The following is a 13,845-nucleotide window of genomic DNA, read 5'->3' as shown; positions in this document are numbered from 1 at the left end:
AATTAAAAATTTCAGAATAAAGCCTTGACGAACAGGATGAATTTTTAGTCGACATGAGTGTTTTTTTTTATATTAGCTAAATCTCTTACACTTTTCAATTAGCATTGTACAACACTGGACTGAAAAGCCAATTTAAATTCTGAAATGGGTAATCACAGATGAACAACCTGCTCATCTCCTAAAATTAGCAAAAAAAAGAAAAGACATCAGTCCGACAAGTGTCGGATATACAAAAAAATATATATAACTATAGATATAAGATACGCTTAATATATATTCAACATTGAGCTGATTCAGTTTAATGAAAAATGTGCCTTGAACCAATTAGCCCTCGTAAGTACAATTAATCGTTGCACCGGTAGAAAGGAACGTCATTAGTTTTGGTGTTAAATTGTCTTAATTACAAGCGTATAAATTGTACGACGTCAACAATAATCTCCAGCTAATTCTTACGTGACTAGGGCGGATTATTTACACGGCGGAGCCATTCATTAGCTAACAAAGGTTCGATACCCCGGGATACCGATAATCTTTGAATGAAAATTACTCTGTTATTTGCTCACCCAATTAATTACGGTTGAAGAACCAATTGTTACCTATACTCAATAACGATGTGTCTCGTTGCGAATGGATGGTATCAGGGCCAGACAGCCGTCTATAAACCGACTGTGCATCCAATCTGTGTGGTTCTGCGGTTCCGTATTATACGGGCCAGTTCTCTCTACGAAAGTCAAAATTATTAATTAGGAAGTGATACCAAGGTGGTAAATTTTACCATATGTCTAATTATAATTTTCGATAATTCGAATTGCATGTTCCTGAATCAACGTACGTAACTTTTAAACACATCAGAGGAGAGGTCAGGGTTCATCGAATTAAAACAGGTGGGGTCAACGATTGAATAACAAAATATTAGAGCACACAATGATACGAAACTCCAATGATATTGCCCGAAAAAATGTATTGTACCAGAATCGTCACAGTAACGATGAAAACCAAAATAATTAAATCTACGTAGTCGACACTTCGACAATATGCAAAGCTAGAAATTGCAGTCACGATTTACAATATCAAAACCTTTTTATTTGTACAAATAAAAAAAAAACATTTATTTTACACAGATTATCATATTATAATAATGATTTGTTTCAATTTATCCTCACAAGTATCGTGTTTTATGAATAAACATTCAATTGAGAATATTTATCATATACTTCAAAAGTATATTTCAGTTCCGTTTTCGCGTTTAAAAACGTTAACCGCACCAGCTGTGATATAGTATACAACTCATATAAATCATTTCAAGTGATGTAAATTTTTAATTGCATAATATGATAAACATTTCATTTCATATACTCCAGACCTTCAATTTTCTAAAACGCAAGCTAGAAAAATCCTGGCAGTATATGTATGTGTGTGTATATATACTTATACTCTATATATGTATATATATATATATATATATACATATATAGATCTCTCTATACACATATAGAGTTTACACCTCACATCACATTTACACCTCATATTCGTCGACGAAATTAGGCCTAAATTCCGCAGCTCGACGCTTGGTATCGAAGAAACATAATGACCTAATTCTTAAATTAATATCATCATACCTAAAATAGCAATTATAAGAAACAAATTAAAAATTCCATAAACATCTTATCCGAGCGTTTACAGTAATTTTGTACTCATATATTCGATTTCATTGTTTTATGCATTGATTACTCATCTCAACCCTGGAAGAATTTATTACTTGAAGCAAAACGTATATAGATACCTTACAAATACGTGCATTAGGGTATCCAGTTTAATTGGAATAAGAAACTTTATACCAATGTCAAGTTTTTCATAGGAATATTACAAATTTCAGAATTAACTCTGACAAAATATTCCATTTTTTCCCCTGTTTCAAGACGCCAGGATTTCTATGATCAATAAGCATTTTATCTATAGTTGAAGCGGTTGCAGCAATTTTACTATTAGTTTAACAGTTACGAAATTACAACCCCTTTCAAAATTCCAATACCTTAAACGAAATGAACTTAATTACCTATAATTAGGTTGCAGTGGTGCTTCAACATCAAATTATGATAATGGTCCACGTGATAAACAATAGTCGACAGTATAACTCTTTTGAATTATGTTAACTATGCTGCCAGAATACCATCAGGCCTTCCAGGGATTTAAAATTTTTTAATCGACATTTCATTGTTACTATTATTTTTTACGCTCAAGTTTGTCATTCATTTTTCATTTGAAAACATTTCACAGAAAACTCGCAACATCTTCTAAAATCACCAACTAAAAGTCTTTGATTAAGATAGTTGTGCGGCAAGCTGCTCCTCCTGTTGAATTTTTCTTCTGTAATTATCCAGCGTGAATTGAATTGTAGTTTCCGAATATCGACAGGCTTCAGCACCACAGGTACAAGTAAATGACTTGCACTTTATAATCCAGAACTTTTCGCCATAATCAAAACTGAAACAAGGAATTTCGATACATTTATATGCATAATTTAATATAAATAAAGATGTTGAAGATAATGAGAAACACAAGATTCACGATAATACCAACTACTTCACTAACTTTTTTTTAAGCTTTTCCGTTTACGACATATATTTACTACCCATAAAGGATGGTATTGCATACGTTCACTGCAGAGTGGATACATTTGTCCAAGACTTACCTACCTTGGATCAATTGAAAGGGGTGGTATTAAGTGATGACATGACATGACATGATTATGGATTTTTCAAATTAGTTCAACAATCGTCATAATTTGAGATCAACTTTATTTTTGGAATCGTGTATGATTGCAAATATGTAATTGAAAATTAAATGTGAGTTACGACACTTTTTATCCCATAACAGAGCAATTGAATACACTGAATGCCCGATCTACCATGACGACAGAGAGAAAATGAACAAATTCATCACAATTTTAAGCGGTGGTTCTAAGTAGTAATGATCTATTATGATGACGAAGTATAATAATCATGAAGCAACGAAAACAAAAGAAAAAGCTTTTATTTTACACGACAATATTCGTACAAACATCACTGCCATTACTGCTTCCTTAACACGACGAACAGTTTCGTTTAACGTACCCAAGTTCTTCGTCAGCATCAATATCTCGGTTGGCAAAGAATGCGATCCTAGGAAAATGAAGATCTTGGTGCTCAACGAATACTCGGACAGGCAGAAGATTAGGTGCACAAGAATGGTTTATGAAACGAGCAAGATTACCGTAGCGTCTTGCATCGATGCAGTACGTTTCTCCATCCTAAATGAAAACAAATAATCACACCCTTGTACCTTTTCATATGTTTAAATATGGCACTCCAGACTCAATAAAATTTGACGAAAAATAAGTGAAAAAACTTATTCTTATGTATTGTAAAACGAAACTCATTTGGAATCAGCAGCATCCTCAATAAAATTGTACGCTTGTCTCCCTGTTAGTGGTTTCACGTAAGTTTAACCTAGTTAAGAATACTCTTGAAACTTTAAGGATCACTTTTCCAAGTTTTATTCCGTCAAAACATATTGAGTTGTTCAAGCAAAAACTGGTTCCAATAAACTTATATCTGAGTAAAGTCGATTCTAACCCATCCAATTCTAGTGGTTCAAAAATAAGGTTCGTTGCATCTAACTTATGCCAAGACATCTTATAAGCTCGATGTGCTACAGCCATTAGTTAGAGGCTGCCAAAAGTCAACCGTATTTTTGACTCGTTAAACTGATGGGGGTCAGAAAAGACTTTGCTAGGATGTGCGTGCAAACAAACGACCTGACCAAATTGCCCTCTCCCTTTCCACAGTTTTGTAAAAATTAAATATTTATAAATTGACCCCGAGTTAAAAAAAGGGTAAAATAATTATCACTGAAATAAACTTACTCTGTTGTCCAGGTCGAACAGATAGGAGTCGTCCTCGCGATGATCGGCTTCAGAATCAGATATGATTTCTCCAACATATTCACAGACATAAGTCCCTTTTAGAATGAATCGTAACGTTCTGAGACCCCAACCTTTTCCTTTAGTCCTAAATAGTTGAAACCTCTGAGTTAAGCCATGTTGCACTACCCGATTGTTACATGTTATACGATTACAATCGCAAGCCTGGTTGCATTCAAACAACATGGGAGGATCTAAAATGCAAAAAATGTACGGATAACAGGTGAAAAATTACTCATATGAGTTTCAGCGAAATTGTGGAATATAACAAGTTCACAATCAATGAGTAAATCTTCTATACATTCATCACCAACACTTACCAGCATAATTGAACTCAGGAATGAGTTTTCCTTCTTCGTCATACCAACACCTCAGACTTATGTTCCCGCATAAGCATTTCTCGGAACTACAATAATCTTCACAACGGCAAGATTGCAGCGACGTTATTGTACGATCAACATTTATACTACTTGTAAAACAGTTTTCTGTAACGTACAAGAAATCGGTAGGCTTGTCTTCAGAGTCATACCCATTCACGCACTGGATGGGGTTCGTTTCTTTGCCTCGTGAGATGTCACTAAAAATAATTTCACCAAATGGTAGAGTAATATATTCAGGTGCCAAATATATTATGTGAATAATAAGTACAAATATATGTTGTTTGCTCACTATTTATGAGCACTTTCTGTAACCAATGAACATCGATTATGTTGATAAATTATCCTGAACGTCTTTTTCAAATCTGTTGTGATTACTTGGACGTTCTCAGATAATACTTACTTCGACAATATTTTGACTGTAGCTTCCCACATGTGTTCAGTTAACTCGTTCACTTTTGCATTCAATCTCAACGCTGCCATAGTATCGCCTTCTGATGGACAACAATTTACAGCAGTTTCCCCAGCTGTATTTGTTTCTCCAATTTTGGCACCCCGTGCCAAAAGTAAAACGCTTACAGCATACTGATCTTGCCTGGCAGCGATATGTCTAGAAAATAATTAGCGAACATGATTTGAGCTATATTTTATAATTGAGGAAGGTTGTCTTTAAATGTCCTGATTATTTTTCGTCTTTGCAACTTTTAACTCATTTTATCCACGATTACAATTACTAAGTGATATGCTGATATTATAAAATCTTGAGACGATAATATCAAGCCACAAGCATTATAATTATACTCACTACAATTCATGTTACATAACGTATAAATTCAATGCAATTTCAATATCTTACAGTGGCGTATCCCCGTGAACATTTACAGCGTTGACATCACACCCCTGGTTTAGTAAGAGTTCCGTAATTTCCGAACTTCCACTAAATGCGCTCCAATGTAAAGCTATATTCTGCTCAGCATCTCTTATCAAAGGGTCACATCGTTTTTCAAGTAGAAATCTAGCTACGTCTGTATGACAAAATTCACACGCCCAAATCAAACTCGTCCAACCACCATCATCCACTGAGTCTGTTAGAAAAAAAATAATAATATGGTAATAATCTTAAATCCGAAGGCACTATAGTAAGGTGTAATGTGCAAAAACTACAGCGGTTTAACAGTGAAATGTTTTCCTTTTCCTATCTCAGCCCATTATCTTTAATTATTTAGTGCTCAGAAATGTTTTTAATTACCCACTAATGTTCTTGGAACCTTGCATTCAGCTAAAATGATTTGGCACACATCCAAATGCCCAGACTTAGCGGCCATATGCAACACCGTCATACCATCTTCACCTTTCAATGTTACATCAGCTCCTATTTTAATTAAGTATTTTACAACGTCAACTTTTCCCTTTGCGGCAGCCAGCATCAACGGGGTCAACTGATTCTTGTCCATGACATCCAACTGGGCCCCTGCTTGTACCAAGGTATGGACACACGACAAATGACCCTTATCCGCCGCAATGTGTAAGCTTGTGCGATGGGCGTAATCACGAAACGTGTGATTAGCATTGTAACCACAGGCTGTAAACATAAGTGTTCATCCTCCTCACGACTCAACCAGTTTATATCATATGATCATGATTTGGCCAAATCTCAACAGTATTCTATCAATAATGAAAGAGGGTTCACACCGCTCAATTTCCAAACACTCACCTAATACATTAACCAACTTCTCTAAATCTCCATTTTTAACAGACGTATATAGACTCATAATCGTATAACGTTCTGGTCTATCAGCATTACAATTTGGTTGTTGAATTTTAATAGCTTCCGGCGGGATCAAAGGACTGGGAGGTCTACCGGCCAGTTTGGTATTGTCTCCTTTTCCCGTAAAACTCATTTTTGCAGATGGTAACTTGGAAAACTTTCTCCGAGTTGGTATGAATACAGGTTTCCTCATTGCTCTCATAGTAATTGCTACGTCGTACAACGAACTGTCGCAGCCACAATGAGGACACAATGCTTTTTTATTAGGGTATATTTCACACTCTCTGTGATACTGGTGCCCATTTACACATTGGACAAACCTACCCTGTGTGCAAAATAGTCCACAACTTGGACAGCAGTTGTGTCTAAGCAATCGCTCCTTATGCATACGACATAGTATTATGAAAGGCACTCTGGCGCTAGGTCTACGCATTGCAACGTCGTTGCTATCTACTTCATTGCAGCAACCCACAACTTTATTATCTATCGAATCTGTCGCAGTGCAATAAAGAGGGGCCCCAGAACCTGTGATTGTTACGTATAATTGAGAACGTATCTGGCACAGGCACAATAAAGACGGTGTATACACCTGCAAAATAAATAATATTTTGTGTAAGAAAAAATTATTCATAAAATCTGCCACCTGGGTAGTAGATACCCAACAATGACTATCCAGATCAATTAAAACATGCATAAAAAAGTATTAGAAAGATGCAGAATAACAGCAAAAATGTTGTTTCAAATTGAAATTAATACCCCCAATCTTCAGTGTAGAGATGAGTAAATTTCATTGCAAGTCATTGACAAAGTAACAGCTTTTAGTGACAATCTATGTTTAAGGCGATTCTGGAATTTGCACAGTGACTGCAGTTACTATGAAAATAAGTAACTACTAACTTACAGCTCTCAATAAATTCAGTTAATTAATACTAACTTCATTCAAAATTGCCGTGGATTCTGGTTTTGATGCTTGACCCTCAGCAGGACTTGGACTAGGAACCATACTACGCCGAGTTCTTTTTGCTGGAACTGTGCCTTCTGTAAAAAATATTTGTAAAACCAGTTAATAGTGCTAATAATGGAACATGACAAGAATTACTATAAAATTGAAACTTTTAAACATAACGAAAAACTTTACATAATTTTTTACAAAAACACTATATTTTATTGTTAATTGCCAGAGTTTGATAGTGTTCAATCTTTTAACAATTTTTAGTGTAATGAAAATTTATAATCATACCTTCCGGATAGTCGTTGTTTTTTCCAGTTTCTGCAACAGATGGTGATCCATCTAAATTATTTATGAAACACTGCTTATTTAATTATTTTTTTAACAAAAACTGTTATTTGTATGTATCAAAGTTATAAGATACATTAAATACAGGACAAAATAAGATGTGAGCTTGCACCATTCACGCTATCGACGTATCTAAAATCTTTGAAAGTTCAATTTTAGAACTCACCTTCATTGAAAGAATCGACTTTAGCTATTTTTCTAGCACTGGTGCTTCCTTTTGGCCTGCCACGTTCTCGTCTACTACGACTGATGATTGGTTTTAAAAAAGGTTTATCACTTTCAATGTTTATGACCATATCGTCTTCTGTCATAGGGCTCGTAGAATGACTAGTATTAGTCTGACTACTATCTACAGTTTTTGTAATTGGAGACAATTTTGGCATTCCTTCAAGATCCATGGACGAATTCTGTGGATCTTCTGAACTAATATCGTTAGAACTTTTGTCCGACAATGTTGTGTTGTTCCTGGACGAATCCAAAGAGGTATTTACATCAGATTGCGTACCATTCAGGTCTGTAACATTCCGAGAATTATCAGTTCGATTTTCACAGTTTTTTCTTTCGGATGGCTTATTCTGATCTTTCCATTTAACGATCTTTTTGGGTCTTCCTGGTCTGCTATACTTCTTCTCATTTTTGAATTTTCGCTCATCGGTATAATTCGATTTCTCTTTACGGGCCATCGCACTCTCAAGTACAGTACTTTTCAAAGACTCTTTGCACAAACGACGAGCTGAACGTTTTGGTCCTGCAGGCCCCGGCAACTCTTCCGTTGAATCGCTGTAACAAGTTTTTTAGAGATATTATTATTAGTTCACTAATGTTAAATCATCCTCAACAATCTGTCTGTAAAATATAAAAAAAAAACTCCAGAAACCTTAACAGGTCACAATCTCAAAAAATTAAAGTATCTCAAGAATATTTTTAAATAGCACAATTTCATTATAATAAATCATTAGTCTTTTCGAAAACAGAATTGTGGAAAGTTGAGACGTTTGAGTCATGTAGACAAAGAAATGTGGAACAAAATAGAATATAAAATTGCCATAATCATACGATACAAAGGTCTTTTCCAATTATCTAACGACTGCACAATATAAAATCCAAAGAATATTTGACCTGATTTCTGAAACTGAATGCATTTACCTTCACCAGACATAATTCTGAAATATTCAACATCTTAGAAATCAAAGGTTTTGAAATAACAATTATAATAAAGATATTTATTCAATTGAAATAGTAACATTACCTTCATTTCAAAACATATATATTCCTGACTAATTAGCAATATTATATTGTAAACAAAATTAGATCAATAGGGGCTGCTTGAAACCTTATGACTTGTAAACCTTATGATAGGTAATAATAAAATGAAAAGTAACCTTAATGCTCTTAACCTAGGACGTCCTACCCTTCTTTTCTTAGGGGGCGAATTAGGTTCTGCCGGTTGTGTCGTGATTTTACTAGGCTCTGGAATTTTTACTTTTTTGATACTCGAATCAATCTTCTCTGGAGAATCTGATTCCTTATTTTCAATCAAATCCATCGGAGGATTCACCGTCTCTTCTTTTACTGTTTCCTTCTGGTTATCCTCATCTTTAATTTTGCCTATTATCTCCAGATCTGCTTCAAGTTTTTCTTCATTTTCGTCCGACTTATCAGCAGGATTTGAATTTTCATCAGAAGTTTCAATCTTTACCGAAACACCACCGATTTGGTCGCAATTTGTCAATTCATCAGGAACCAACTTGAGATTGGAAGAACAGCTGGATATTTTAGTCTTTTTTCCATCATCCGTGTTCTCGTCTATTGTTCTAAATGTCAATATTATTCTTGGTATAGATTCTTTACTCGGACTATCTTTTTTGGAGAAAACATCCTTTTCAGGGCTGTGGTCATTTTCTTGCACTACTTTTTCAGCAGGATCATCTACGAAGTCTGGTGCTTTAATTCTGGTAGACTGGGTGCACTCTTCTGATACTTCATCAACTTGTGTTGGTTCTTCATCAACGACCTTGGAATGTGTAAGAACCCTCTCATGATCCTTAAGGATACTATCAACTTTGTTATTTTTCGATGTTGTATTTTCAATATCAAGAGTTTTGTTCAAGCTCAGGCTTTTGTTGAACTCGTTTGTCATTCCTTCTAGAATTTTTCGTATGCTAACATTGTCCTGAGCCACGTCTTTGCCGGCCATTTCTTCATCTTTTCCACAATCGGCACCCTCAGTTGCTGCTAGTTTACTCATTTCGATATCTTTTGTACTGGACATCGAGGAAAACGTTTCCACTGCAACTGACGCGTTATAAAATACAAAACGAGCTTAGTTACATGGCGTAGTAAACGCCACACATTTTTCCTTCGACGCCAAACAGGAGATACGACAAATATGTTCATAAAATGTACCAATTTCTTACGCGTCTTCCGCAGCTATATTTACTAGCGATAAATGTAGAGTGCACAACCTGTCCTATCAAACTGACGTTTATTTCAGCTTTTTAACTTAATTTAACCACAAAAAATTACACAACCATTTGCCGGAATGCGGAACTTTATTTCAACTAATTACGTTGCTAATTACTTGTATATTTAAGTCGATTGTTACCGTTCAATTATCTTCGATGAAAACAACTCGCTCTAGAGTATCTGGTCTACCTCGGACTAACGGGTAGCCATATTGATTGCTTCAGGGACGTCCCAACCGTACCGCACTTTATTTTTAAACTCTTATTCGAAAGTATTACATTCGATGTATCCCAATTGAAAAATTATTATTATTGCGATGTAGCGATGATAAAATTTGTTACTTTTTTATAAGAAAATATTTTACTTACTGTACAGTCACTGAAAATTTAATCTTTCAGATAAATGACTAATTACGTTTGTTAAACCGAATGTGAATGCCAGGCTTTCGTGAATAGCCTAATCTAACATTACTACTCGGTCGATGCACTACTGATTATAACTACAAGGTTCGAAGAAATCCAAACGTACTATATTACATATTTTCGTCAACTCGAATTTCATTGACTACCGAAAATTTATTATACACAATTATCTACACGGCTCGCTTTGTATACGTTTGGTGCATACCGTTATTCTGCTCGATGAGAATTGACAAGATTTATCGTTCTGTAATCAAAAGGACAAAATTATCCATGTACAATGTTGATGTAACAATCCGTCGCAATCTTCGTGGTAGAAATGTTGCAACACTGATCCTTTGTTTCAACTTGAGAATTAGTAAATAATGCAAGATAATATTGAGGATTTTTAATCATTATTACTAATTTTTCAACAACTTTCCGGCATCCAGCATTACCGTAGTTTATTGTAAATATCTTCAATGAACTTTGGTATCAAATCATATACAGAGGTTCCTACAGTCAATGCCTGATTACCACGATGGAAACAGATAGAAAATTGTAAATAGCTAGTTCTAAATAAGGGATTCAATTTGTACATATTGTTTATTTTTTATTGTATCATATACATTGCAATAAGATTTATGACTCTTAAATGACTCCCTAAACGAAAATTACGTAAGAAATATCGTCCATCTAGTTATAGCGGACGAAATTTATTTTTTGCTTTTTGGCTTTAGATAAAAGTAAGCAGCTATCAGGGCAACGGTTGCGTACGTCGCCTTGGCCACCTAGAAAATTCAAAAAAATTGTCACAATTAAAAATAATAAAATCACTTTTTCTTTCCCGTATTACGTAAATTGGTAAAATTGAAGGTTAGAGCTGCAGAGGCGCTAGACTTACATTTGCCCGGCCCGTATTTGTCTGGCTGTTGAAATATTTCGACAGGCCAGTCAATTTCGATTCATCCACATTCGATTCTCCAGACATTTTCTGAAATTGTTACAGTTTATTAGTTGCTATGTACAAACTCTACTTTTATTTCATTCGAGCAAATATCTACCGATAAGTCTTTCTCCGTACGGAACAGCCGAGAAATTGCGCAATGGCCGTCTTGCAAATTGACATGAGCACGCGACGTATGCGCTGTCCCCGAGTTACGGCAAACTACAAAACTACATCGAAGCATAGCATTATTTGTGTCCCCGATATAGTAGCGCTCTCTGACACGAAAAGGCTTTTCGAACTAATTTTCGACTTAACTGAGTGGTAAGAGCAAATCTGTTACCAACTTTACTCTGCCCTACAATGCATAACACAGAGCATACTTACAATAGCGGAGTGTTAGTGTAATGACCGAAACAAAACATAAACAATTCATGTTGCTGTAGCACGAATGACTAATTAAGAAACTTGCTGTGCTGAGACTTTATTGCAAAACATTGTTTATCTTTTTAGATTTGAGATTTGGACGAAAACACAACTCTGCATCGTACAGGATTACGAATATATGCATATTACACATATGAGTAAAACTCTAAGCTCGTCATGCATACTTTTGAAAGCAATATAATTTCAATGACACAAGCACACAACTCGTATTACGTTAAACAGCAACAACATGCATTGAAAAACTAGTATATATAATGTATAAATAATCTTGCAAGACGTATATATTTAGTTAACTAACTACATCAGGATCGACTAGACACAGAACTTGATCATTGCCTTGGAGGAGTAAACTTCAGATATCCGTTCACAGAAAGTTTAACGTAATTGGAAATATAATTTTTCCAAACTATGATCCATCATTTGACAATTGAGTCGTAGTCCTCGGTGGACATTATTATCACATTACGTTTTATCCACACTAAGTCTAGGTTGTAGTATTTTTAATCTTTTTATATATGTAATAGATCAATATCCCAGCATATGTGGCTTTTGCTACCTACAATTCATAAAAATTAAAAACTTGTTGGTGATATTGAAAATGCAGTAGCATATTACAGGAAGATTAAGTAGTTTTCTTACAATATTAATTTTACTGGTTTGTCATTTTGACTGATAACAATGTTTTCAATGATTTGATGTTGATTGTAATACAAAAGATTTGCACAATAATATTGTAGTGTTAAAAGTCACTCAATTAAATGTGCTATTTACGATTTCACTTCATTGACCAATTTGCCCCAAGTATATTTTGAAAACCCTCTTAAATAAAAAGTTTCATGAAATTTTTCATGTCATGATTTCATAATTTGGGAAAAAATGATTGAGGCATGTTTATTCCTTTTCTCATTCAAAGTGAATTTAAACTAGATACGGCAAGTTGAAGAAAAGCACTGTGTGCAGATATGCCTATATTGTAAACAGTGAAATTCAATTTCCTATGACTTTTGCAATTATCATTTTTAATGGTAATGAACAAATATGACCCAATTATATTTAAGTATTCTACTTTATGCACATATGAAGAGCAAACTTTTTTTTCTACTCAAACTTTACTGATGCACAAAAAAATGTCAGTATCTTCATTATTGCTCGAAAAAATTATTTGAACTTTAGTGCACAGTTTACAGTTCAAAGTTTTAAAGTCGAGAACAAAACAATTGTAAAACATTCCACTGTATCAGTCAGAGTTACTCACATTAGCACGTGCATGGTTAGTTGTAGAGCTGAAATGTTTACTCAAATTGGAGAATGATATTCTCTTTTTGTGTAAATTGACTAATGAATTTCCCTTACGCTCTGACACTGTTTGAGTACCACTGTTTGGCAATGTTAGCGGAGAACAATTCGCCGATGGCTTAAATTTTCCTAGTACAGGAAACTTTGAAAATAACGTTTTCCTGTCGGTCAGTGATTTGAATCTATTGGCCTTGGTGAAATTGCTCTGAAATAATACAATACTGATTTTTATTCTTTCTCATAGGTAGAATTTCAACAATTTTTATGAATTAGCTTGATATTTGCCTGTTTTTATGTGTAAGCATTTTTTCCTAGACTAGCTGAATTCAATGTGTTTTGAGCCTATCCTAATTGCTTATTGTTAGTGTAATTTAACGATAATCCGTGTTTATAATAAATTCCGGAGCAATGAATTGAAAAACAGCGTAGGTGCAGATAGATATCGAAAGGCTCAATTATTTTGTTTTGTTTTTAGTAAATTTACACATATATAATATAACAAAATTAAGAATTTATTTTGATTAAAATTATTCTCACCTTAATAGCTGTGTAAAGATCATCAACAGCAATTTTTATTTTTTGAGTATTACTTTCTACCACCGCCATCAATTTCTTTCCTAATATAGGCTCTTTGATGGTGGTTTGAATGTTTTTGAGTAAATTTTCAGTCAAGTTTTTAGTTTCTAGGACTTTGCCTTCTAAGTACGAAATCAAATTTTGAAAATCTCTGTGTGTTATTACTTGTCTCTGAAAGTCAATTTTGAAGGCATGTAAGCGTTTCAGCGTGTCGTCGGATAGTTTGCATATTTTGACAGAGTACACTTGTAAGTTAGACTTAACTTTGAACAATTCTTCTATCGAATAATTCTTATAAGTCTGTAACTCATTG

The 13,845-nt window shown here is 34.4% G+C and overlaps 2 protein-coding genes across 3 annotated transcripts; both read right to left on the bottom strand.

Annotated features, from left to right (window-relative positions):
- Positions 1-1,050: 1,050 nt before the first annotated feature.
- LOC124300437 (histone-lysine N-methyltransferase EHMT2) lies at positions 1,051-10,154 on the bottom strand. 2 transcript variants are annotated; one of them, XM_046754548.1, is made up of 12 exons: positions 8,786-10,154; positions 7,570-8,183; positions 7,347-7,376; positions 7,041-7,144; positions 6,053-6,695; positions 5,588-5,920; positions 5,195-5,423; positions 4,742-4,948; positions 4,282-4,538; positions 3,905-4,155; positions 3,114-3,289; positions 1,051-2,484 (listed from the first exon to the last, which is right to left on the bottom strand). In XM_046754548.1, the coding sequence occupies exons 1-12, from the start codon at positions 9,673-9,675 to the stop codon at positions 2,322-2,324; spliced, it is 3,897 nt and encodes a 1,298-aa protein (XP_046610504.1). In that variant the 5' UTR covers positions 9,676-10,154; the 3' UTR covers positions 1,051-2,321. The 2 variants fall into 2 exon arrangements, with proteins under 2 accessions (XP_046610504.1, XP_046610503.1); XM_046754547.1 differs by having other exon boundaries at positions 7,347-7,397; positions 8,786-10,153.
- A 700-nt stretch (positions 10,155-10,854) lies between these two features.
- Positions 10,855-11,653, bottom strand: LOC124300449 (uncharacterized). The gene is made up of 4 exons (XM_046754577.1): positions 11,601-11,653; positions 11,332-11,443; positions 11,172-11,261; positions 10,855-11,058 (listed from the first exon to the last, which is right to left on the bottom strand). The coding sequence occupies exons 1-4, from the start codon at positions 11,636-11,638 to the stop codon at positions 10,984-10,986; spliced, it is 315 nt and encodes a 104-aa protein (XP_046610533.1). The 5' UTR covers positions 11,639-11,653; the 3' UTR covers positions 10,855-10,983.
- Between the last annotated feature and the right edge of the window lie 2,192 nt (positions 11,654-13,845).

The sequence above is a fragment of the Neodiprion virginianus genome, chromosome 3 (genome assembly GCF_021901495.1).
Source record: "Neodiprion virginianus isolate iyNeoVirg1 chromosome 3, iyNeoVirg1.1, whole genome shotgun sequence".
NCBI lineage: Eukaryota > Metazoa > Arthropoda > Insecta > Hymenoptera > Diprionidae > Neodiprion > Neodiprion virginianus.
The sequence above is the reverse complement of the archived record's forward strand: the minus strand, read 5'-3'. Positions and strand labels throughout refer to the sequence as shown.

Excerpts from the sequence above, each read along its gene's own strand:
- LOC124300437 (XM_046754547.1), bottom strand. The coding sequence starts at position 9,675 with ATGTCCAGTACAAAAGATATCGAAATGAGTAAACTAGCAGCAACTGAG. Across the intron at positions 7,398-7,569 it reads AGTCGATTCTTTCAATGAAG|ATGGATCACCATCTGTTGCA; the intron begins GTGAGTTCTAAA and ends TAAATAATTTAG. Across the intron at positions 2,485-3,113 it reads GATGCTGACGAAGAACTTGG|TTTTGATTATGGCGAAAAGT; the intron begins GTACGTTAAACG and ends TCCTTGTTTCAG.
- LOC124300449 (XM_046754577.1), bottom strand. The coding sequence starts at position 11,638 with ATGTTTTGTTTCGGTCATTACACTAACACTCCGCTATT. Across the intron at positions 11,262-11,331 it reads GTACGGAGAAAGACTTATCG|AAAATGTCTGGAGAATCGAA; the intron begins GTAGATATTTGC and ends TAACAATTTCAG. Across the intron at positions 11,059-11,171 it reads CAAATACGGGCCGGGCAAAT|GTGGCCAAGGCGACGTACGC; the intron begins GTAAGTCTAGCG and ends TGAATTTTCTAG.